We start from the raw sequence: 27,002 nt of genomic DNA, 5'->3' as shown, positions 1-27,002 counted from the left end.
TTTCCTCCAGTTACAGGATGTATTCTGATACTCCCCTGAGAGAAAGTCACTGCTGTGGTAGAGGAAGGAAAAAAATGACCAGGACAACAGTCTGATTCTCCACATCACCCAGATAGCTAACAGAGTTTATTTCTAAAACAGCTGGAATCCCATATTTGACAAAGTTGCAGACAGATGGAGCTTTGAGAACCAGGTTGACACTGAAGGAGACTTAAAACACTTTTGCTGGCAGAGGTACAGCAGAGAGGTGTTGAATTCCCTGCCAGACGGAGCTGTCATTCAGCAACCCCCGGTGGAGCTGGTGATAACAGAAAATCTGTGCTCTTCTTGGTAGACATGCTTCACAAGGAGGATTTGGGGAAAGCAAGGAAACTTTGGCAGCAGAGATGTCAGTCTTCCAGCCTGAGAGCATCCTGATTAGGAGCATCTGGTGGGCCTATGGACCCAGCGCTGTCACAACAGCCAAAGCTGCAGGAATATTTTAGCCCTATCAGTAGGCACAAAAGCCAAAAGGGAACTGGTAACTTACATCTCTTCATCCAGTATAAGCAAGTGCACTTACAGCAAAACATATTCTTTGGATGATCACAGATCATAGTTCAGAAATTCTTTGGTTGTTAGACTGCATGAAATTCCCCTTGACTTTTTTTTCTCCATATGGTGACAACTGACAAGAGTGATGTGAGAGGCAAAAAAAAAAATCCAGTATAGTGCCAGGAGAGGGGGCATGGCTCCAGGAGAAAGTGGAAACAGCATTTTCTGCAGAGCAAGCTCAGGCTCCAGCCCCAATCCTTAGCAGGTGCTTCTCCCCAGTGCCATCGCAGCGCTGAGGTCTCAGCTGCACTCACCCTGTCTGCAGCACAACACTGCTTGCCACAGCACTGCCAAGTGGGCTTAAAGCTTAATGTGGGAAGGTTCCTACTGTCAATCTGAGGTCATACCTCAGGAGGTGAAGGAGAAATAACACAGCCTTTTTCTTCTAGGGGAACAGGAGAGGTTGTATCATTAAACATCTGTCATATCAGTGCAAATTAAAGTCAGAGTGCTGCTTTCCAAAAACTGTAAAATCAGTCTTGGCAGGAGGACTGGTGATCAAGCACCCCTGCTGCAAAAAATTAGACACACACATATATGTGTGTGTGTGTGTGAGTACCTTGCTCTGCAGGTACTTTCACTCAAAGTGCCCAGAATGAAGTCTCTTGTCACATAAGGCCACTTGACTGGTCCTGTGCTGGCAGCACAAGGAAGGCTGAGCTATCACTGACACTGCTGACAATGGATTCCCAGCTGAGAAGAATGTTTGTTCTCTCTAGCCAGAGAGCCTTTGAGCTATGCTCAATTCTGGTTGTCAAAAAGAAGAAAATGGCTCATTCCTGGCTAAGCATAAAGCACATCATCTGAAGGTAGGGGGCAGAAGTTGAACATTGTAGAAAAATAATAGCCAACATGAAATTAGTGACAATATATGTGCCTGTTATATGGTTCATTTGAATAATCCTCTGTATTAATATTGAAGCACTTTATCTTGGAGTGAATGTATGTACCTTCATCCACTAAAACCAGAATTTTGTCCTTTTGAATTGTTTCCTGCTCTGTGTTGCTCTAAACAGCACACTTTTGAAAAGGAATAGCAAAAAGAATCACAGAAACCGTGCACCATGAGGAGGGGGATTCTTACCTCTTCAAGTTATCTATTTGCATTTACTAACTCAAAATTTTTGACATTTTAGCAGCTGGCCAATTTTCTGTTGTCAGAATTAAAAATAAATTCTAAGTAAAGATACATATATTAGGATGGAAAAAAAAAGGTGGCAACAAATAGCAATACATGTTGACCTGCCATGAGGCACAAAAAGAATTTTCTGAGACAACCATTAAATTACTTAGCATTATTGATGCAGAATTTCAGACAAATAGAAAAAATAAATAGGAGGCCAGAAAATGTTTTTTTTCTTCAGACTGTCCCTGGTAAACTCTATAAACCCAACTTCTGCTGCACCATCATGCAGTTATCCCGACAGAATAAACCGAGTTCTACTTCACAGCTAGACATGATAGGAGAAGCACCAAAGAGGAAGAGAGGCCCATGCTTCCTTTTTTCCTGCAAAGTATTCCCAGCTCACCAGAGATGGATTGCAAAAGGAAAGACAAAGGTGCCAAGAAGGCATTGTCTCAGCACTGAAGTTACATAGAATTTCATTATGATACCAGGTTGGACAAAACTGAACTGTTCTGTCTGTCCAGGCTCTGGGCAGAGTCCCCAGGAGCACAGATTCCAGCTGAGGCAGAGAAGTGACATTACCACATGTAAGAGAGAGAAAGAAGCACATTGCTCCATTCACAATGGGCTTTCCATAAACACTGTTAGATTACAAAGCAAATAATTTATAGCAAATGCACAGAAATTTTATAAAGAAATGGTCTTACTATGAAGAGGAGAAAAAAGACCCCATAAAATATTAAATGTATGTTCTTGGGTGCATATTTTCCTGTATTTGGCAAGGGAATTTTAAAAGAATAATCTTTGCTAAAAATTCATGGAGAAAATCCCTGATTTCATCATGTATTTTGGGGTTAGGAGGAAGTGCTTGCAATGATGTTTTCAAGTTGCAGTTCATTAATTTTTGATGCTGGCTGAGCTGCTGTTAGAAAAAGTCCACAGCTCTGATGGAAAGAGGTAACAAAGGCTTGGGTCAGCTTATCCAGACACAAATTAGTTTGTAACTGTTCACTTGTTAAACATATAATCCTTGGAAGTTAAGAATCAGGTAGGAATTTGCAGGATTTCCCTTGTGTAAACAGATGGAGGAAATCAGAAGGAATTTTTCCATCCCTCTGAAAGGAGAACCAAATGACTGTCCAAATGAGTTTTAAATAACACTTATTGCAAATAGCTGGAAACGGCCACAGCCCAGCTTGAGAGTTAGAAGTTGTCTTTCTCTGAAACAAGCAGATTCTCCATTATAAACTCCTTTTGGTGGGGGGAGCAAAAAAACTTTGGTTCACAACATTGTTTGGCATAGGAATTCAAGTAGATCTTCCAAAGCTACCGGCTTGTCTAGGCTAGTAACAAAATACCCATGTCTCTCTCGTCAGTAGTGGACACTCCTCTTTGGCATCCTGTTTTGTAAGGCAGACATCTTGCACAGGTGTTGGAGTCACACAGATGCACCTTTGAAAAGGAAGACTAGTGTCACTTGTGTTGCCACAAACAAATTCATCCAATTTATTAAGCAACACACTGGAAACCTTTTGGTAAGGGGTGGGGAAGGGAGAAAAGAAAGCACTGCTATGCTCACTATTAGCTAGAAGCAAGTTATTTTGCTCTTGTAGTTATTTGTTAACAGCTGTCAGTAGCTGTGACAACATTTGTGATGACAGAAAATTTGGAATTATTGCTTTTTGAGTAATTCTGAGTCACAGCAACCACGGCATTAATAGATTCTTCCAGGTAGACACAGCCCTGTGCCAGAAAATATAAATATTCATTTTGGGAAGCATTCAGGCAGTTACTAAGCACGATACTTACTTGTTGACTGTGTGATGCACGAAACCTTGTAGGATGACCACATGCTTATAACACAAAGTATTGTAGCCAGGAACCCGAAAGTCTGGATGAGAAAACAAACCAACCACAGATACTTATGGAGCATTAGATGACACATATTCCATGCATGTATGGACACTTTTGCATATTCAGCTACACATTTTATGGGATTAACAGACCCAAAAAATAGTGGGGTTTTTTACTCCATTCTGACAAAAGACTAAAAAACCCAGAAGTTTTTTAGTAGTTTCTGTAGTATAGAAACTACTACTAGTATAGTTTAGAAGTTTCTGTAGTATAATAGCAGCTTATGTCTTGTCAAAACTGAAAGATAGACTGAGAGTTGTGCACAAGGAGGGAGAAAAAGCTGGACAGCAGCACAGAATGTCAGGTTCTAAACTTCTCACTAGGATTCTGCAACAAAGAAAAGACTGTTTCTAGCACCTCTGATTACTGCTCTTTTACTGCCCCATTCAAACAAGTCTTTCCCCGCTGTCTGCCAAATAAACAAGTCAGGTAGGTCTCCTAGTCTGTTTGCACTGTCAGGACTAAGTTTCTGAAAGTAATTCTTTATTCTGGAGGAGTTGTATTTCAGGTCCTGCTGCTGTGAAAATACTGTCACCCACACTTGGAAGTCATGCCTCTCTCTGTGCAGCCTTCCAGCCAAGAGAAGCAGACAGCACCTGCCAGAAGTCAGCTCAGAGCCTCAGTGGGTTTTGGCTCAGGAGAAATTATCTTGAACAGGGCTCTGTTCAGGAGCAGGAAGCATTGAAAGCTGAAAAGTGCAATGAAATCTTTTAGGTAATTTCCAGCTGCTACAACAGTCTTTTGTCAAAAGTTAATTGTCTTAATTCTTCACCTAAACACATTAGTTCCTGTGAGTTAAAGCAAAAGCCTTTGGTTTCAATGCTCTGGCAGGACAAATACCAACATTAGTGATGAGTCCAGCATCTGACAACAAAATATTTTTGTGGCATTGTGTTACAGAACATTCACTGAAATGAGCTAGAAGGTTGTTCACCTAACCAAGACACAACTAAGGCAAGTCTGTAAGAAAACAGAGGTACAAGTGATAGATTTCCAATGGCCTACTTAATATATATTGCAATTTTAAAAGTGTCAAGCCTAATAAACACAGTCTTACCGCTCCAGCCACAAGTCCAGTTATATTGTAACTCTTGGATGCTGCTACAATCGATCCAATGAGAAGCAGAATTGTACCAATTAAGTAATGAAGAAACTCCTGAAAAGACAAGCACAGCATGGATCAGAAAGGAAACTTATCTGCAAAGCATTTTGATATGTCTCAGAAAGAAAGTAAGTTGGCAGAGGTGACTCAAACCCTCAAACCCAGAGGACAAAACATAGCCAGAAAGGAAAAGAAAAAAAAACAACAAAGTAAAACAAAGCAAAAAACCAAAACCCAAAACCCAGCAACTCACCTTGTGAGAGGATTTTATACCAAACCTCAGTTTCTGTTCAAAAAAGAACAGTTTGGGTCAACTAATGTTTCTGGAATAGGATTTACTTGCTGGGTATGGATGCAATCCTTTTAATTCAGCACAGTACATTACTTCAGTGCATCAAGTATGCACCTTACCTAAAGAGATGGTGCTGGAGCAAGGAAGGAGCCTTAAGGACATCTTTCTCTAGCCTATATGAAATGGCATAAGTGGGAAACCAAATGCTCCTACTTCTGATAGTCTTAGGAAGCAAGCACTGGATCTACTGCTGCATTTACAAAAAACTTACATCAGCTGAGACTGGGAACCATAGGGAAGGGAGGGAAGGCCCAGAAAGAACAGCTGCAGTAAAACATGATGCCATGGGGTTTTCTGAAAGGGGACCAAGGCACCATATTTAAATTCTTCTCTGATATGATAAGTATCAGCCCAGGAGTCAATTTTACCTTGTTACAAGCACGGTGTAGCTGTGGATTTAGATTTTGAATCCCCACAAAGCTTATGACAACCAGTACAGGTGTTTAGACACTGAACATGGGTTGTTTCTTGTGCATAGCAGGGTGGGGCAGGTGGATATCTGCTTCCTTTATCTGCATTGCACTACCAACATGAGCCAAGCAAATACAAAGGAAAGGAGAGGAGAGATTCTGTCTCAAACCAGAAGATGGAATACAATCCCAAAAGGAAATTTTCCAAGGAAAGCCCAGAAGATGAACAGTCTACCACACCAGCTTTACCCTGCTCAGGTGTTAAAAAGAGCTGAGGAGGATTTTTCCTGTAAAGTAGGCTCTGAGACCACAAGTTACTCTCCTAATTTGTAAGTTTGTTTCGGGTAATCAAAATCTCAACCCTTGCATTTGCCAGAATAAATTATATGCATAAGGAGGCTTCTCTGACTAGCCCATGACGCAGCAGCAAATGGGACATTCCACTGCCTCCTTAGAGACATCAAATAAAGCAGTGTACACAGGCTACTACTTTAGAGGAATCCAAGGGATGGGCAAAGCTGCAACAGAGTCATCAAAGGCCACACTGGGTGGAGAACCAACCCCCAGCAGGGCCAGAAGAGTGCCCCTCTGGAGAAATACTTCCAAGCTTTAAAAGGTGTCAGCAATGAACAACCTCTTGAAGCACTTCAGCTTTACTGGCTGCAAATCACACCCCTGATTGCAATGTAAAGATCCTGCCAGGAAACTCATCCAAATGCTAGCTGTAGTTTTCCAGACTCTCTCAAGTCTTCCTCTTCTGTTCTAAAGATACTTAAATGTGACTGAAAATGAGGTTGTTTGTTTCGTAACAGAGCAGCAATGTTCAAGCATCACATCCTATAAAGCTTTCTGAAGCTGAGCAGCCACAAACTTCAGTGCCTTAAACTCTGGAACGTTGAGGAATAATTAAACACACAACAAAAAAAAACCCCAGAAGCAGCCCATGCAAAGGCAAAAATAGAATAGCCCTGTTACAGCAATGCACACATTAAATGCTGCTCTGCAAAACTGTCATTTATTAGCTTACTTCACTCCTTTATTTCAATCCCTGCATCTGTACTCTATCTAGATAAATAAGTACCTTTAGAAACAAATAGTGGTGGCACACATTTGAAAAAAAGTCTAGCCATATTCTTCAGCTAAAAAAAAAAAGATAACTAAATTTTTCTCTCTGGTTATAAGTGGATGGATGGACAAACTGTTATCTTAGATCTGTAAATTGCTTACATAGTTTCCATTAACCACCACCCAACTACTTCTTGGGTTTAAAAATTCCTCTCTATCTCTCCAGTTGGCTTTCCCCACTCCTTTGGCCCTTCTTCAGTGGAACTAATATATTGCAAGGGAGGCATGTTCTAAGAGGTTGTTAAAATCCATCATCCCACACTAGGATGCAGAACTCTTCTGTTAGCTGACCTGAGCAGAGCTACTGAGGAAGTTCAGGTCTCACATTTTTGGTGCTGCCTGTGGGTTCTCTGCTGGGATGTGAGAGATGGATGTGTATGGGAAATGCGGGAATGAGGCAGGAACATCCTGCAGGATATCCCAGGAATGGCCAGGCTGTGCAATCAGGCTGAGGCTACTATTTTTTGCTGTTGTTTAAGTTATCTAAAACCATACCAAAAAGAGGCACATTTGATTTAAATAGCACTCACAGGCTTTATTTTGGGACAGGATGTAGTACATGAATTCTAAAGCTTGGTGATGATTTGGTACTTTAGCAATGCCTGAGCTGCTATAAATGACCTGAGCTAGGACCCACCTGCTGAAGGCTTGATGATCAGTCGCTTCCTTTCAATTGTCTCTTAATAAAATTATTGCCTTCCATATAGTAGATCTAGATTTATGTCTGTGCAAAGGAGGGCAGAATCAAATCCAAATCAGCTGAAAATCTCACAGTTACACAACCTGCTGAGCTGAATGCAAGCAACAAAAGGATTTGCACAGGAGGCAAAAAAGAACTGAATGAAAGACAGCCTATCTTGAGTGAGAGTTGAGTGAAAAACAGCACAAGGGAATGGACTGAGAAAGCCCCAGCAACCCCCAGGAGAGGAGAGGAGAGGAGCCCAGGCTTACCGCGAGCGGCCAGCTAACACAAGTCAGCTTCCTATAGACTCTGAAAATGTGCATGATGTAGAAGAACAAAATCATAACCAGGTCGCACATGGTGACAATCTGAAAGAAGCTGTATGCACTGTAATCTGTCCATGGAGAATTATTTACACTGATGAATCCAATCAGCAGCGTGATCTGGAAGACAAAAGGCACATTCAAGGTGTTCACTTTGGTGCTCGGAGGGTTGTGGAGATGATTTTAAGCACAACAAAATGACACTTAGAAACAAAAGACAAATATCTAATGTAAATGGGGTGATCCCAACAAAATGGAGGACAAAGTAACAAGCATGATAATAAGGTTTTATAATTAGCTGATAAATGAGCTGAAGCAACCCCCTGGTGAAAGGGGCAATGGCCAGAAGGAAAGCAGCAGTTTCAGCCTGAAGATCTCAACTTGAAGATGACTCTATGTACAACAGAAGGGGTGTCAAATAGAGAAATGGAACTGGATGCCTGGAGCTGCACCAGTGACTGAAGCATCTGAACCCCAGAGACCTTCAGAAGTCCACTGAAAGCTGTGAAAATTGAGGTGTCCATGAACACACGTCTTTCACTTTCATTTAGTGACATTTCTCACACGCACAATTGGGGGACCTGAGCTAACAGTTTTACTTTTCCTTTTCTGCCACCTATAGAGCAGAAGTATTAGTGGACTGTAAGGCAGTATCAGAGTAAATAATATAAACATTTGGAGGAACTGATTTAATTCACCTCAGCCCCAAACTTTTATAAGTTAACACTGCCACATAAAACTATAAAGCATTATTGTACAACTTCTTTCAGCTGTGTGCTTGCTAAGGACAAAAGCTATTTCCTTTTTTTCTTTAATCTAAAGCTATTTGTTTATTTTACTAATCTTGCTGCTTCCAGCAGCCTGGATAACCTGGGTGATCAAAATAAATCTACCAAGAATATATTAAAATATTTTTTTATTACAGACTCAGTCAATGAATGCTTTCAGCCACTGTAATTTTTAGTTCATCCAAAGTCAGCCAGAAGCTGTAATTATTCACATTTTAAGTGTTTCTCCTGGACATTAAAAAACTATCTGAGGAAGCCAGCACTTCAAGACTGCACCATCCTTTCCTGCACACTCATCTTCCAAACTCCCAACCAACTGCATTCATTATCAGAATAATTTCCTTAAGATTAAAAGAGAAAAAACCCAACCCCAACACCCAAGCGACATAGCTTAGATTCTCCCTAAGTGTTAGCCAGGTTTCACCTGCTCATTTCTGAGTGGACAGGCTAAATATACACATGTACAAGGGCAACCAAAAGGTCTGTATGTACAAACTTCACAAGGACCTGCCACCTTCACCAACCTCCATCCAAAGAGCCACATCAATGTCTTGACAGTGACCCACCTCAAAACAGTGGCTCCACAGAAAAAAATTCAGTGCTCCATATTTCTTCCCACACAAGTGGCTAAACTGTTGTCAGAACTGTTGTCAGAACAGCTCCATTATTTTTACTGTGGCAGTCCAAGGAGGTGATATTAGCCCTGTAAGTGAGCCCTGCTCTCTGAATCTTAATGTCAGTTAAGCAGAGTCATCTGACTTAGCCACTGAATAATAATAACTTAAATAATAATAAAAATAACTTGACCTGAACAATCAGAAGGAGATAATTTACCCTATAAGCTAGGAGCACACTCTAAGTGATGCAAGACACAGCTATTATTTCCATAATTTAAAACTAAATTTAATGAAATTTTATTCTATAGGAAGACTCAACAACAAGTCACAGCAAGCACCGAGCCTTGCTCTTGGATAAAAGTGGGATGAGGACAACATTCTCCAACCACCAAAGGCTAGAAGTAGTTTTCCTTATTTGTCTTCACAATAATCAGTTCCCCATTTCAATTACACTGTAAAAATCAAGAAGGAAATGTTAATTCACAGAAATATTAAATCTGCCCACCAGCTCATTTCATGCATGAACAATTAACTTTAGCAGGTTTTTTTTCAGTGTACAAAGGATAAGGAGGAGGACTGGACTCTTAAGTACAACCACCATTCAAATAATAAAAAGTAGTGGGAAAAAACCTTAGTTTAAGCTAGACCCAGTTCTTTCAATTTCATGGAAGCATAGCAGCATTTTTCTTTTCAGTTAAAAGGTATAAAGAAATCGAGAAGCATAAAGAAGAATGTGAGTCATTCAAGGACAGAAAGTATATCTGAGGTGTCACAATCCTCAGAAATAAGAAGATACATGGTACCAATGAAGAATCTGCTCAACCCCTGACCGGGTAGAACCGTGGATTTGAACAAACATGCTTTCCATTTCAACAGTTCTTCATGACTGAAACAACTCCAAACCCAATTAGTAAAGATTCTCCCTTCTTTGAATTTAGATGTGCCTCAGCACACAGACAGGAAGAAACCACTGCATTGCAAGAGATATTTCTTTCAAAGATTTACTTTCTTAGCATAAATCTTGCAACATGAGATTTCTTAAGAGTGTCCTTGGCTCATAGGCATGTGATTCTGTTTCACAGGACAAGTGCAAAGGGGAGCTCTCCACAACTTCATAAAAAGCTCTACCCCATCTGCCACACTGTATTGCCTGCAGATACAGAGTTTAAAACTCACCTGTTGAAAAAAGAATGCTAACAAATACAAGAGAGCCACACAATGTCACTGGTTCCTTGAAACTGACAAATATTGAAGTTCCTTCACCAGACACTGGTTTATCATGATATACCAGGTGATGACTGTACCTTTTTTCCCCCTGGGATTCTGGTTTCCAGAGAACTGAGTGATAAAGTGATAAATATGTAACTGTCTGGGATACAGCTGAACATCTATCTCAGAAGTCGGTCGGTGGCACAGAGAGCGAGAGAAAGGAATGGCAAAGCACCGATCAAACGTTATGAGTGTTCTTTATGCATCTGTGCTCAGGGGAGCAGGTTTATACACCCTGAAAATAAAAACTGGAGGCACAAAAAACCAAAACCAAAAACAAAAACAAACCCAGGGCACTACTGTTTCCATTTCAATATAGCACTTCACAGGTCATGACAGCAACACAGATGTAATAACCCAGAGCCAGCAAGCCAGTGTGAGCACAAGTACAGGTCAAGTGATGGGCAGTCTCATGAGAAGATTTTGGTGTGCTCCACAATATACACCTGGGCTCCAGACCTGCATTACAAAATGGATGAGGGACACATTGCAGGGTACTATTATTTAAGTGCTTTCTGGTTTCTGAGAACAAAATAAAGACCATATGCATTAATCAACCCCAAGGAGGCATTTCTACATTTAAATAAAGTTTCACATTTACTCTGTTTCATAGAAGTCAATCAGCTTAAATGAACCCACTTCTTGACTCTCCTTTGGACGAGATATTTGAAATGAGTCGTGAAGCACTTTTAGGGACACTGGTATAGATCAGGAACTATCTTGCAGTCAAGGCAATGTGAGCTAAAGGCAGTCAGCACTTAGCAGACAGAAAAGACATAACAGAGCCTGCAAGACTTTTACAGAACCTGCATTCTCTTCCCTACTTGGAGCTGAAGATGAGGTAACCACATCCTCACAATCTGCCTCTTGAATGGTACTGGCATACCTTCCCAAGCTAAACCCCATCCTGACTGGAAATTAACTCAGATCAACCCAAAAAATGAAACACAATTCTTTCTTTCCTGATGTGGTCCTCTTCCTAAAGCAGCCCAGGAAGCTGTTGGCCACCGTCACCACAAAAGCACATAGTTGGCTCATGGTCATCATGTTGTCCCCCAAGATCCCAAGGTCTTCTCTGGAGAACTGCTTTCCAACCTCCAGCCTGTACTGGTGCAGGGGCGTACCCTCAAACATCTCCAGATACAGGATTTGGCATTTCTCTGTGTGGAACTTGATGAGACTCCTCTTTCTCTCCAGACTGCCAAGATCTCTCTCTCTATGGCAGCACAACCCCCTGGCTCATCAGCCACTCCTCCCAGGTTTTTCATCTCCTACAAACTTCTCAGGAGTGCACTCTGCATCATCATCCAGGTCATTAATGAAGATGTGGAACAGTGCCAGTCCCAGTATGGATCCCTGAGGTACACCACTAGTGAGTGGCCTCCAACTGGACCTTGTACCACTGATAACAATCCTCTGGGCTGAGTTGTTCAATTTTAAATCCATCTCACTGCCCACTTATTTCATCCATACCCAGTTTGTCAGCTTGTCTGTGAGGATGTTATGGGAGAACAGAACCTTACCAAGATCAAGGTAAACCACATCCATCCCCTGTCCACCAAGCTAGTCACCTCATTACAAAAAGCAGCAAGGCTGGTCAAGCATCATTTTCCCTTCGTAAATCCATGTTGACTACTCCTGATCACCTTGTCCTTCATGTGTTTGGAAATGCTTTCTAAGAGGATTTTCTTCATCATCTCCCAAGGGACTGAGGGGAAGATGACAAACCTGTAAGTCCCTGGATCTTCCTTCCTACCCATAGATATTACTTCAATCTGTTCAGAATGGCACACCTTCCTTTTGTATTTCTCAGGCTAAAGAAGATAGGGAAAGACTGGACAAGAGGGATACATTCTCCTCCCCTGTGCTATAAAATGCCTCTGGAAGTGTTCCCTGGAAATGCTGCTTCATTTTAAAAATCAGCTGGTTTCCTCCTTGTTTCTTCTTGTCCCTGACAAAGAATGAGTATCTGGAGCCCACTGGTCATTATTACACTCAGTAAAAAACAAAGAAAATGTGTATCAAGACTTCGATGAAATTAATTTTCCACTGCAGGAAAATTCAAAACCTTCTTAATGAAAGGAGAGGAATCATGCCTTCATATTAAGAAGAAATTATATATAGAAGGAAGATCCAACTTCCAGTTATCCTAAGGCAAATGCATACTGGAGAAAAGCCCCATGGCATTAGGCCCAGATGCTGTTGTACTTCTCATTTTAGATGGTTTGAATTCCACCTCTAACTCCCCATGCTCATTCTTGGGTGGCTGCAGTCCTGCAATTAGGCTACAGAGCAAGCTTGGCTCCAAACACCCTGTCCACATGGGAGTGGGCTGGGCATGATGCTGAGACCCAGAGCAAGCCAGCCACACAACCCTCAGCCTCTCTGCTGGCTGGGTGCTCCTGTGGCTCCCAGTCCTGTCACTGGTCCCAGAGGCCACCAGGAACAACACCACTGCCCAAGAGCTGCCTGCCCTCAGGGCTGATGGGCTGGGCTCTCCTGCACCAACACTCGGTGCTGGAGTGCACCAGCACAGAGGGAAAAGCCCAGGCCAAGCCAGCAAGCTCAAAGAACTTAACAGAGAACCACCTGCTCCAAGAAAGGGGCAGGCAGGGGCGCATGCTCACCAGTCCAGAGATTACACATACAATTTTCTTCTAGTGTCCTGAGGGTAACAAAGGAAAGGATTTGTTTTGCTCCACAGGTACCTACTGGTACCACAAAGCATTTTCTGCTCATGTGGTAGAAGATTGTAGTTTATCTGACCACAGAACAATTTTATAACCCAGGAATCAATCTGTGCAAGTGCTTTGTATGATCTTTTTCTACTGTCCTGCTATAATGGATGTCATAAATAAAAGCTCTGGCTTTATTGCCAATACCTAATTCCTCTGTAACATTTGGAGAGAACTAAATTTTCCACAGACACAGCTACCTGCACAAACATAAATCCCACATGATCTCCAAAACTGACAAGAACCTACTCTTAAAGGAAAGCCTAATGTTCTGAGGATGAGAGGCCCATTTCCACTGACACAACAAGGGAGAAATTGTAAGTCACTGACTCTTGAATCCTGACCCCAGTTTTGTAACCCTGTTTCTGTCTGAACTTCAGTAAATCATGTATTTCCCTACTTCAGCTCCTCCAGTCACCAAATTAGGACTAAGAAAGACTTCACATGCATTGTTCTGAAGTTTTGCACCTTCAAAACACTTCAGACATACAAAATAAAGGTGAGAATTTTGAGGATTGCTAATAAATGTCTAGGACAAGATGGCTGTTTTCCTTTACAGAGTGAATGAAAATAGATGCTCACTAAAAATACCCCAACAAGCAAAGAAATAAAAACAGACAAGACGAAACCCCCCAAAGCCATACGAAAATACCCATATCCTTTTCCTCCCTGCTCCCCTCTCCAAAAAGCCCAAAAACCCAAATGGCCAATCAACAGATATAACAGACAAGCAGGTGTGAAAATCATCCAAGGAGGAAGCCACACAACAAGCAAAAGGAGGAAAATGTTCACTTTCTGAGAGCTGCTTTGAGTTGCTAGCTCAGCACACAAGATAAACAAAAATGAGACTACGAGCTCACTGTAAAATGGAAATCAGTATTTACTTCCTGTCTGTCACTTATTACTTAAAACCAACTGTGAGCAGTGATTCAGAAAGCACACCATGCACAAGACATTGCAAATAAACTGGTTTTGGATCTTTAATGCTAGGACTACTTTAGTGCTCATCCTCTTGACCTTCCCTGACTGTTCAGAGCTGCACATTCTCAGTCACCCCTGTGCAGCAGCTCTTTCACCACTCTGCCAGTGGAGCACAGGCTGCCCTTTCCCAGTGTGCAAGCTGTGCAAGCCCCTGCACAGTGGTGATGCCCTGCTGTGGGTGTGTCACAAGCTGCCTTCACAGCGGCTCACAGGGGCTGCCCTTTTTGTGGTTAAAACCACAGAAAGGTGGTTCTGCTGATAACCTATCAGTGCTTCCTGCTGAACTGGGCTCACACAGCAAGCAGCAAGGCTTCCTGACTCTCCTCTCCCTCCCCTCATCCCAAAGCATGCTCACAAGTGGGAAACACACTGGCAATGCCAGCTGGCTCCAGCTGAGCAATGGGATTTTCCAGCCCATATGATGTTGTGTTCAGTGGTAACAGCTCAAGACAAGCAAGCAGTTTTCAGGGGGAATATTTTGGGTTATAGCATTTCTCTTCCCAAGCAACCAGTATGTTTAGAATCATATACTCACAGGATATTTTGGGCTGGAAGGGACCTTAAAGACCATCTATGCCCAGCCTCCTGCCATGGACAGAGGCTCCTTCAGCTAGACCACCTATCCAGCCTGGCCTTGAACAGAGTAATGGAAGAATTTACAGCTTTGCTGTGTGTGCAGCTTTTGCTTTCCTAATAAAACTGCCATTATCTGGATCCATGGGTCTTTCCTTCTATTTTCTCCCCATCCTGCAGGGGAGGGCAGTGAGTGAGAGGCTGGCTGGGTGTTTGGCTGCTGGCTGGGTCACTGCATGTGGTCTACCCCTTATCTGGATATCTAGCTGCTGTGGTAGCACAAAGAACAATATTAAAAAACTTCATTGCAGAAAGACACTGACTATGGTTTTCACAAATCCCAAGACAATGTACTGAATTGCCAGGCTGAAACTGCTATCTGACCATGTAACTTTAAACTCTGGATAATAATTTTCTTTCTCTATATAGAAATAAGATGTGAAATGCCAACCTAACTGCAGGAGGAAAGATAACACTAATATGAAGCAAAATTGCCTCAAGGTGCCCCGTTACAGAGGAACATTATAACTCTTATCTCAAAGTTTTAACATAATACCAGGACATACACATTCTCATGTATGATGCACCCAGCTCTGCGTTATCTTTTCATTTAATTATTTTGCCATGCAATGTATAACCACATCCTCATGTTTCTCAGAGTATTTTTTTCCTTGACTTTTCCCCTCTACCATGTCCTCCCAAAAGAAGAGACAACTTTTTGTCTCTGGTGTTCCCTTTCTTTATTTTTTTCTGCTCCGTATTCCCCTTTCCTCTTCTTTCCCTCCTTTACACTCCATATTTCTTCTCCTTTTATATCTCTCATTCTTTCCTATCCAAATCTCCCTCTCTACATGACAATGCACCCCGATTCCCTCTTTTACTATTTCCTAACGATCTTGCCTACTCTCTTGCATCAGGGCATGTACTGAAATTAGCTAACCAAAAATTAGCACTGTTCAAGGGAAAAATGTCAGGGGACAGGATTCAGCATAGTGCTACACCTGCACAAACACTGCAGGCAGCAGCTCTGGCTCGCCAGTTTCCTTTGGTAATACCTGAAAGTGCTTTTCTTTTTCATCCATTGTACTTGATGGAGGATCGATGAACCTTTGTACTGCTTTAATGTCCCTCCGCCTGAATCTGAAAAGAGGAGGACCCTGAGAACTATTCATAAAATTGATAAAACCTGTTTGATTTCCACTATCTTAAAACTTACCCAAGTTTTAATGCAAGCAATTGTACAGAAACTATGTCTGCAAATTTAGAGCAAGGGACAGCACTGACTCATGCAGTTTCATCACAGTATTTTTTTTTTTAAATATAAGAGCTAAATGCTTTTTGTATTTGAATGAAAAAAAGTCAAAGTTTCCAGCTTGTGACACCAGCCAAGATAGTAACTGGAATTTTCCATCCCTACAAGAGCCAATCAGGATAACTGTGCCCTGGAGAAATGTCACTGATTACAGCTGGACATTTCCAAATGTTACACCTCAACACACTGCAGCAACACCCACATATTATTAAGTTCATACTTCTGGATGGAGTAAAATAATTTTTTAACAGCTTCCCAAATCAGAAAGATGAGCAAAGCACAGATCAAGGTTATGACTGCAGCTCAGGCAAGACTGGTCCAGCTAATCTAAGCAGCAATTGTTGACTGCTGCTGTAAACAAGATTTCCTTCTTCCAGGGCAGTGTTGGAAATGTGAGCTGTAAACCCCCACTAGAAAAAGAAGATAAAAGGCACAGTCCATTTGAAACTTCATTAATGGCAGATGAAATCAGCTGCCTGCAAGTGCATGGTTCTGTGAAGCAGTCAGTCTTTGGTTGCACAATCATCTCTCAGCCCCTGCGTCTGGGCAGATTTCCTTCTTGTCTGGCTGCTTTGCTAAAATAAGGAGGCTGCCTGGCCTCTGATAAGTCACTTCTCTTGTGCACCACCATCCACAGGCTATTTATTGAAGATAAAAATGGTGGGAGGGTGAGAAAAGGCAAAATAATCTTATTCAGACCCTCTACAACAAGATAAGAGGACAATCTGAAGTACAAGTGAGTGGTGTTCTATATCTATTAATATGAAGTTATCTATCTGCTCAGGCCCAGGCCTCAGTGGTTGAAAAGGATGTGGGGTAATCCCAGAGCCAGCATATGAAGGACATTATTAAAGAGCCCTTGATGCTGGGTGTTAGCCATGATCATTAAAAAGGCAATTCTTTGTAATGACTAGCTGCAATTAAGTCCTGTCTGCCACTGATCACAGGGCATGCAGGACTTCAATCCCACCCCTGCCAGCTGAACTAGCTCCCTGCCTCAATCCCACAGCTGCCTGCATACACTGAAAGGCACCACACTATCCTGCATGTCATTTACTGAAAGCTAAGGACTTCATGGTTACATGGCAAAGAATATGCTATATTCCCATCAGACAGTGAATTAGTGAAAAAAAGAAAAGCTTGTTACCCACAACAGCCTCATAATTTTATTTCTTCTTCTCTCCAATTTGTTTAAAAATCTACTTAAATTTAAAACATTCCAACTGTGAAAGCACTATCGGTAAGTTTTTCCAATCTATGTAAAAGCTGCACACATGACCTCTAAGTATTGCAGCAACCGAGTAACATTGCACAAGTGGCATAATGCAAGTTACAAACAATTCCCCAAACACGTAAAATCCACTGCAAAACCCTATTAATGGCACAACTGACTGCTAGCATGTCTGCAAAGGATAGGAAGAGAAATTTTAATACAGCAAATGCCCTAGCAAGGTTCCAGCTCTGCAAAACACAGCTGCTTTCCCTCTAACTTTCAAAGAAGCACCACCTGCAACAACTGGAAATATTACTGTGGACAAAGCCAGGAGAACCCTGCACTTTGTAGCTTGTTTATTTATTAATAAGGAATTAATTCTTTGTGCAGGCAACAGAACACTACCTTATTGCTGCAAAAACCCATATATGCACGTGGCTCCTGCTGTAGCTCACCCCATTGTAGAAGATCATCTATCTTGCATAGTAGGGAGAATCTCTAAATCATCTCAAAAGACTACAGGAAGTAAAAAGCATTGTAAGAGACTTGAATCTCCAGACTCCCCTAGGAGAAACTGGAGTATCTGGTGATAGCAGCCGAAAATGAAGGTAATTAGTATAACCAAATCTCTCCAGATTCAAGAATTGCACAGCAAGCTGTGATTGATACTTCTGTCTTCTACAAGTCAAGCACTTCCAACATCTAGATCCTCCTAGAGAGCCACGTCAGCCGTTCTGTCCATCTGGTAAAGCTGAAAGTCAGACAGAAGGACGGGAGAAGACAGTCCACAGTGTGAGTAGGTTGGTATAAGTGGAGAAGGACTGCAGGAGGCTGCCCACCTCACCTGCCATACTTCTTCTAGCTGATTGGGAAGATAAACTGCTTGCAGGAACCAGACACCTCTGAGACCATCACTCTGAACCATTCTCAGATAGATTGTTTGTCTTGTTTGTACTGCTTGCCCATTAAAAATCCCCAAAGTGAAGTCCCATATTGCCAGTGATACACAATCTAGAAAGAGCTTAATCCATACTTGTGAGCTATAGAGCTCTTGTAGATCAATTCCATGGCTGCCTAAAAATGGATCCACCAACTGTGCATGGCAATACCACCTACAGAGAAGGAGCCCACGTTGGCTGGCCAACCAAGCCTGGCTGCTAGAAGCCCAGGGTACATTGTGCATATTTACAGGCAGCAAAGTTTCCACCATGTTCTGGACATCCAACACGTATCTAGCAGCACACAGCCAGTTAAAACTAAGATAGGAACATACAACACAAAAACCAGTACCCCAGGGCAACGATCATTCTATTTAAAGCTATCAAATTAGATGCATGAAAAAACAAACAGCAATCTCATCTTGCTGGAAGTTGTTGCTGAGATCAAGGGATACCATGTGAAGGGCTCAGTGATGCCTCATGCCTCTGCCTGCCAACCCTCTGTGAGCAATCTGCTCATCACTCCCCCTTAGAGATGCTGCTCACAACACAGCCCCTTCTCACTGTCTGAGTGAGGCATTTAGTGCTTGACTGATTCAGATCTTCAGTTGACACCTGCCATATCTCTCCCTGCCTCAGAGATCACCACACTGACATCTGGCAGTCACAGACAGCACAGACAGCAGTTAAAAAGTTGTTATCTATCATCTCCAGCAAGGGCTTTGCTAAGCCATGGAAACCGTAGCCTTGAGTGGGGTCTCCTTGAATAAGAGGAGGACTCATTTACATCACCCAGTCCACCTTGTTAGCTGTGCTGGCATATCATGATTTTCATCAGGAAAACACAGGTGAGAGCTCCAGAAAACATCAAGACAATGCCCAGATGAACTAGCATCATCACAGCCTGGCTGGATCAGAGTGGGTCTTTGCACACCACAGAACAACCTTTTCTAAGTGTGAATACTCCATGCTTAGCAAGGTGCCAGAGAAGTGAAGGGCACTGAAAGAGGGGGAAAAATGAGAAGAGATGAGATTCCCCCGTGGCACTGCTGCAGCTGACAGCTCTCAGTGAGTGCCTGAAGACTGACAGGCCTCTCCAACAGGCTGGGACAGCACTCCTGTGTCTGCTAGGAAGTTGGATACTCAAGCAATTGCCAAAAGGCTCAACAAGCCAGGTGAGAAGCAGCAAGTGGGGACTGTGCTTTTCCCAAACAAAGAAAAGAGCTCTTGCAGAGCATGATTACAGACTCGAGGAAAATAGGCCAAGTCAGTCTGCAGTTCTGCAGCTGCTGATGGTCATCTCATGTTAATAGCATACTTTTTGCCCAGCTGTCAGCACTTGTGTCTTGAACTCATTAGTGGTACCCCTAAAAAACAGAAACAAACCACAAACTGCCAAAAATATTATGAGAAAATTCCCCCTAAAGTAGCTTCTCAATTTTGTCATCACCACACTTCCATTTTCCTTCAGGGAAGCTGTGAGCAGAAGAGGAAGCCCTAAGCATTGCAGCTGCTGCTATTGTTTCAGGAACAGCAGCCAGGTTTGTTTTGGCTTTGAAAGCTGCTGACAGCTAGCCTTTACCGGTCAGGCACATCTGTCCTTGCCATTACATTCATCAGATGACCATCATCACAGGCCAGGGAGTTGTTTCAGCCACGATGACCCCTTCAGGAATCTCAGTTACACAAAGGAGAGGAAGCTTACAGGTGGGTGAAGGGAAATCACAGCAACTTCAGAGTCTGAGCTCTGTGTACAGAAAATAGCAATTTCTGGCTGCTGCATACTTTACATATGACCACAAAATAGGAGGACAAGACCACAGCACACACAATATGACAATAGCACAGAGGGGACAGCTCAGCCACAGGACTGAGTGAGCACCTCTCAGGGACTCCCCAGGGAGGACAGCAGAGGAAACACTTACTCATAGAAGGAAACACTGTCTGGCTTTGGGGAACAACACCCCACTAATGCAGAGCAGGTACCAGAGCCTCGGGGTCAGGTGTGCTTCTCTCTCTCACTGATGGCTTCTGCTGGATCCCAGGGAGACACAACACAACAAATTGTGCCAGCCCCTGCAGCCCTGGAGCCCAGTGAAGGATGCTTGGAAAGGTGCTCTGTGTCGTGTACAGGCTCTGAGCAGAGGGACACCCAACTTGTAAACAAGGGATCCACTGGGGTCTGTCACTCTGGGGCAGGAGAGGAGGATGTTCAAAGGGACACCAAATCCAAACAAAGTGAGGACAGGGAACACATTGCTCTTGCACATCTTAAAAGGCATTTGCAGAGCAGTAAGAATCCACATTTTTCACCACATCTTATTATCCGCAGACAGCGTGTGACCTAAGATTTTTAAACACCACCTTAAAATTTAACTTCCCATAAAACAAATGTGCTAAGAAACCACTGCCAATATTTCACTCTGCTCGTTCAGGCATACAAAACACATCTCAGGTGATGTGGTAAATTCCTATGCTTCATTTCCCTTTTCTTGTTATTTCAGAAAATGTTATTTGTTGACCCCTGTTCAATCACCTCTACAGAAAGAATCACCTCTACACGCACAGAGATAGCTAATGAATGTATTGCAACAAATCCAAATGGATGCACCAAATAAGCAATAAAAGATGGCTCCAACTTTGAGCTTTTAGAAAGCCTCTTTTAGTAAGTAAAAAACAAAGCATTCACTGACACTTTCAGAGCAGAGATATCCTAGTGTTTAGTAATGACTATAATTGCCTTGGAGTTGATTTTTTTAGCCTTCTAGAGCAGTTTTGACATCAGAAAAACTACAAGTTTCTTTTTTTTTTTTCCCTGAAAGAGGCAGATAGAAATTAAAACAGATGGTACAAAACCTTCCCCTGCCCAAGAGAATAAGCAAAAGGACTACATTCTCAGCTTGTGGTTTGAAACACATGGAACCACTTCAAGCTTATGTATTTCCTGCCTTCCATGCCAGACACTTGTTCTTGTCCACAGCAACCTCTATGGCTGCACTGTTCCCTAAAAACACTTATGGAAAAAGAAAACCAGAGAGCTGAAGTAAATCTCCATTAGTTCCACAGGTACTGTGTAACCTGTGGACTCCTACATCACTGCAGCTGAGAACAGCTGCATGGAGACAAGACAGAAGGGGAAAATTCCTTAAAATGGTGTTCCTTGTGGAATTTCACATCATCAAACAAAAGTGTGTCAGCCTCCCAGCAAGCACTCCTTGGTTAACATGCAGAGAACACAGTGTTTGCTTCCAGCTCTTACGCAAACACCTGGAGAGAAAAAATGGCCACCCAGAGCAGCAGCAGCATGTTAAAAATACCACTGGCTGAGGCAGCCAGCTTTGTGTCCTCAGAGGGGAAATAACAGGACCTCCCAGTCCTACTGGGCTTAATTACTAAGCTTGGACATTCCTTACTCCAGTGCTCCAGCTTACTTTGGAGCCATCTAAGACTCAGACAGGTTTTTTTCTTTCTCTTTGTTCAGCATGCCCAGCAAGGTCCTTTTACTGCAGTTTCCAGCAGAACAACAAAAATAATGAGCAGCTACAACAGCTCTGACCTTGGCCTCCGAAAATGTGTCCCATTGCTTAGCCAGTAGTTTATCTTGCACATTTTTGGGGTGATTTTCCACCATCCCCCAGAAAGCACAGTCTATACAGAACTTACAGACAGGTTTACAATTTCAGCACCTCCACATATCACCAGAATGCCTCTCTTCTGACTGAACAGCTTTATTAGAATAAAGGCAAAATCATGTCACTGACACACTGCTGCACAGAATTAGATGTTTTACTTCAATCACCTCCTTGCAGAGAAAGATGTTTCAGTCTCAAGATCAAGTTAAAAGACTGAGTAGCTCTCAAATAATTCCAAGCATCACTTGCTTTTGTGAATTTCTTTTTCTTGCATCAATGATTTTAATCAGGAATTGTTTTCTTGCACTAACAGATTTTGCTCTCTTTTCATATTTTAAATTCTTCTGAATATGGCTCCCCAGTAAATTTGGAAACACATTCAGAAATGGAACTTAGCTACAGCAACCTCACTACCAGCATTCTCTAGCCTTCAGTGTTAGATGAATGAATATTCTCTTGAATGCTATTATGCAACTTTATGTTAGTATACAAATAACCCAGAGAGGTTTCAGCACACTTCAAAGTTGCTCAGAATTACAGACTGTCTTGTTGGCCATTCACTTGTCAAGTATGTCATTGCTTTTGTCAAGGCATACTTTGGAAATTAAATAGATACTCTGCAGAAAAGCTTTAGCTATTGCTTTAGCATTTTTAACAAGTTAAAATGATGTTGTTAAGTCAGCTTTTATTGAGTTTATCCTTTTTTTCACATTACAATTGCTTGGAAATCTTTTCTTCAGCCTTGAGAAGGTAATTTTGATTTTCTTGTTCTCTGTCTTGTGAAACTGATGGCTCATATTGAGCTGACAGAATCAGCACTGCTTTTAGCTTAAAACCCAGTGTTCTGAGGCTGTGCTTACTCTGACAGAGCTGTAACAGTAACAGTGGTGTCATTGTGGGAACAATGGCCTTCAGTCTGAACTGTGAGCACAGTTAGCTTGGCCCAACCTAGGGGAGGTGAAAGACAGGCAAAGGCAGCCATGGGTCACTGTGCACCTCTCAGGAAAAAGGAGTGGTCCAACAACAGTTTGAGAAGCCTGAAAAGCCTACACAAGCATGTGCTGTGCCATGATGGCTCTCCTACACGTGAGCTCTCAGCTCTTCAATTTTCTCTCTTCAGCCTGTATGGGCACACTCCTGCAAAGCTCTGCAGCAGACACTTTGCACAGGTGATACAATCACTCCTACCACGTGCCTAAGAGAGGGGGACACCTACACAGGCTCCCCTGTCTAAAATGGGCTGGGCTGGAAGCAGGACCTCATCCAGTACAGCATCAGTGGCATCCTCCAGACTTCAGCTGTAAAAATATAAAAAGCACATGAGGCTCCAGGACAAATTCAGTGGAACCAGACTTGTTTCAATCTATCAACGCTGGCACTTGAGCCACCTTGGTGACAATACAAATGCACATTCATACCACTGACCCTAATAGCACAGGATGCCTCAAAAAACTCCCAAGAACCCATCTACTGAGAACTTGCCAGGCTAGCAACAGAGGTTCCTACAAAGGCTTACAATAAAACAAGTTAGCAGTAGCACAGAATTAGATGTTTTACTTCAATCACCTCCTTGGACAAAAAGATGTTTCAGTCTCAAGATCAAGTTAAAAGACTGAGTAGCTCTCAATTCCAAGCAGAACTTGCTTTTGTGAATTTCTTTTCCAAGAAAAAGAAACAAACACAAAGCAAATGTGCCTCAACCAAACCAGCACAGCTCATGCAGAATGCTGGAGAGTGCCACTTGTGTCAATTTTGGCAAGCTGGCAAAAATTCGAGTCATTCAAGTCAGTTTCTCTGGTCTAACTGTATTGTGCACATTGTTGCACACCCACTCACACACTTGCTTAGTGCACTGCTGCTACAGAACCAAGGTGGCCACAGTGGGATCCTGCACATATCCCTAAGAGGTCTTGGCACAACAGCAAATACCAAAAAAAAAAAAAGAGAATGAAAGGAAATAAAAAGCAAAATCTGTATTAACAACATCAAGTTAAACAAGCTGGAGCAAGTTAGATGTTGAAATACTTTGCAATTTTCTGTTAAAATCAGAATGTCAGTTCAGACTGGATTTTGAAAAGAGCCCCAACTAAGGTTAGTGACAGTCACATATGGAAAAGCAGCTTTCAAATAGTCTTACTGCCACATAAAATACACAAGTCTGCATAACTATGTTTTCTCCTCCATTTTATTTTCAACATATTTATAGACTATTCCCTAGGCCATGAAGTCAATGCATAAAATACAGTGTCTTTTAAAGCTATAATAATTCTGCAAGGTTAAAGAAATTCTCTAGCAAAAAAAGTAAAGGAACTTGCATAGGCTTACAGAAGAAACACTTTTTTTCTTCTTAATTTCATTCTATGCTAGACACCACAGCACCCAGAATTTCAACACTCAAAATTAGCAACAATTCAGGCTGCACAATCTCTTCAATAATCCTGAGTTTTAGTCCTTATGTCCTTACAGCAGAACAGCTGTAACATTATCTTCTATTTTCTTCCAATCATTTCCATAGCATGTTGTTGTCATATATTAGATTAATGTCACTCACATAAACATCTAATCATTGGGGTTTTTTATCTTGCAAGTACAGCAAACAGCTCTCAACATTACAGTAAATGATGAAATGTTTCTTTCCTGCTCTCTATAACATCCTCTACTTCTTGGTAAAGGGGACAAAGAAGAAAGAGAAAACAAAACTTGTAACATTTCCTCTTCACAACCACAACCACTCAGAGGCCCAGCGCACAATTTAATGTGATATGATGACCAAATGACCTTACCTTTCCCCTTTGCCAGCATAAGGGTTCTGCTTCTCAGTAAGACTACACCTACACTAGTGCAGGAATGTCTACAGATTTAGCACAAAGAAATCTTTACCAGAAGAAGTTACTGCCAACATTTTGTACTAGGAGAACTGAATGCTCATACAAATGGAGCTGTGGGTATAAATACTGTCTGAGAAGAGATAAAAGAGAATTGTAAAAATATTTAGCTCTCCCTAATTGGATGCAGGAGTATATCTAGAACTAATGTATCATGGTTATTTCTACAGGCTACAGCACAAACATTTGGTTTTCTTATGGAGTTATTTGAGAAGGCGCTACTGTGATATGTGATATTGCAAGAGGTTCATTTGCCCAAAGTTCCTTGAATACCTGAGGTAACTCCTACTGATGTTTACAGGCAAGATGAAAAGCACAAAAATATAAGAAGGTGAAGCTGAAAGAGTGAAACTGAAAGGAGAAATAATTTAGATTATTTTAACTTCTGTTAAAGTCACCACTTTAGGACACTTGCTTAAATTTGGATGAATTTTAGATTGAACGGCATTGATAAAATATGACTTTACGCAAAGTATGTGTAGCATTACATAAAATTAGATTGATTTACATCCAGCACATGAAAATATGTAAAGCATGTAAAGAATGCACGCACTTAATACGCACACCAGAAACTGACATTACAGCACCAATACCCATGCTGTGGCAGCTTTAGGAGTCACACCTCAGAGCTGGAGACACACCAGAGCAGCATGGAGGGCAGAGAGGATGAGTTATCTCTAGTCCATAAAAGGAACTGTTCTTTCCACAGTGGTGAAAGCAAATAGACTTTCATCATATCAGCAGAGCACAAGTCTACTGCTTTAGGGCTACAGGTTCAGCTGCAATGTAGACACATGCTTACTTGTCTCCTGCAAAGACTCCCCAGATCCACTCAGTGGTTTGGGAAGAACCCAGGACAGAAGAAGGCAGCAGACAACTCTTTGTGTTCCTACAGCACAGAATTCATAGTGAGGGACAGCTCTGAGGTCTCACGAGTGCAGGGCAGATGCTCAGCAGGTAGAGGCAGTCATGAACAGTCATGGTCAACTTCATCTCCTGCTACCGATGGTTATTTCTAAGGGCAGCTGACAGATAATAACAAACTGGAAGAAACCAGGAAGCTTTTAAAAAGAAACCTGAGGATTTGATGTTACTACTCAATAACTTAGAACATAATGAATCCTAACTTCGAACGTCAGTTTAGAAATCTAATAATCTACATAACTTTTAAAAATGACTGCACAAATACAGGCATGGTGAAAGAAGGCATTGCGAGCTTACAAAAGATGAAGGCAACAACTCCAGGATAAAACTCTATCAAGGCACAACTTCTTGCAGGATGAAAATGTACATGTGGAGGTATCTGTACACGATATCTTTCATGGTCTTTCCTGAGCATTATCACTGCCACTACCGTAATTAAGCTGACAAATCACCCCACAGATAATTATGGCCCATAAAAATGAGAAAGAGCTTATCCATCTGTTAATCTTCTCCACATCTGCATGGAGCTGAATTTCATGCACTGACTTAAGGCATCAGCTCAAAACCTGGCAGCGTTCCACCATCGACTGCTTTTGAATTTCAGCCATATATCTCCCACATCCCTCCCCGTGTCACTGGGTCACTGCTGGAGGTCTCTGGCAGTCAGGGCACGGAGCCAGCACCCTCAGCTGTGGTGCCCACCTCTACCAGATCGCTGTGGGCACCGCCACTTGGCCCTGCTATCTCCTAAAAGCTTACCCACACTACGGGATGAGCGCGGAATGAGGTGCTGCACTGCACGATGTGCCATCGCATCACGGTGCTACCGCTGCTAAAGGCAAAAAGTTAACACTGCCACTTTGGGCTGGCACACGTCCGTCTGCTCAGAAGGGACCATTGCTGCCTTAGGAGGAGGCAAAGGCAGCTTCCGACAGACGCTCTGCCAGAGGAACGTGGGTTTTTGGTCCTGCTGGCAGCTGCGAGGGCTGAGGGGCCAAACCCGCGCGGAGCCCGTCGGGCTCTCCGGCCGCGCCGCCACAGGAGCCGTCCGGCCGGGATGGGCGCGATTCCCGCGGGCTGCGAGGGCCCCGAGGAGCCCCGGCAGCGGCCCCCGCCCCGCTCGCCCCTTACCATCTGGGCCACCTTCAGCATGCCGGCGCAGGAGCGGAAATAGCCGCCGTCCATGAGCTCCGCGTCCGAGCCCGCCGAGGAGGAGGCGACGGTGACGGGCGGCGGGGCGGCGGGCCCCGCGCTGCTGACCCCGGTGCGGATCACTCGAGCCCCGTGCGACATGGCTGCGACCGCGCTCCCCTCGGCCCGGCACGGGGATCGGGACGGGACGGGACGGGACGGGATGGGATGGGACGGGGCGGGGCGGGGCGGGCGGTGGCGCCCCGGGGCTGGCGGGGCCGGGCGGAGCGCGGCGCTTCCCCGCCCGCTCGGGCCGCGGGGCGGGGGAGGCCGAGGGGAGCCGCGGGGGTTTCCCGGCCTCCGGGGAGACGCCGCC

At 43.0% G+C, this 27,002-nt stretch overlaps 1 protein-coding gene across 2 annotated transcripts; it reads right to left on the bottom strand.

Annotated features, from left to right (window-relative positions):
* Positions 1-92: 92 nt before the first annotated feature.
* CMTM7 (CKLF like MARVEL transmembrane domain containing 7) lies at positions 93-26,843 on the bottom strand. Of its 2 annotated transcripts, XM_071429431.1 has the most exons (5): positions 26,627-26,843; positions 7,575-7,748; positions 4,692-4,790; positions 3,530-3,611; positions 93-3,172 (listed from the first exon to the last, which is right to left on the bottom strand). In XM_071429431.1, the coding sequence occupies exons 1-5, from the start codon at positions 26,786-26,788 to the stop codon at positions 3,159-3,161; spliced, it is 531 nt and encodes a 176-aa protein (XP_071285532.1). In that variant the 5' UTR covers positions 26,789-26,843; the 3' UTR covers positions 93-3,158. The 2 variants fall into 2 exon arrangements, with proteins under 2 accessions (XP_071285532.1, XP_071285531.1); XM_071429430.1 differs by lacking the exons at positions 93-3,172; positions 3,530-3,611 and having other exon boundaries at positions 3,876-4,790.
* Between the last annotated feature and the right edge of the window lie 159 nt (positions 26,844-27,002).

The sequence above is a fragment of the Agelaius tricolor genome, unplaced genomic scaffold (assembly GCF_023055355.1).
Source record: "Agelaius tricolor isolate 1412-34295 unplaced genomic scaffold, bAgeTri1.0.p SCAF_6, whole genome shotgun sequence".
NCBI lineage: Eukaryota > Metazoa > Chordata > Aves > Passeriformes > Icteridae > Agelaius > Agelaius tricolor.
The sequence above is the reverse complement of the archived record's forward strand: the minus strand, read 5'-3'. Positions and strand labels throughout refer to the sequence as shown.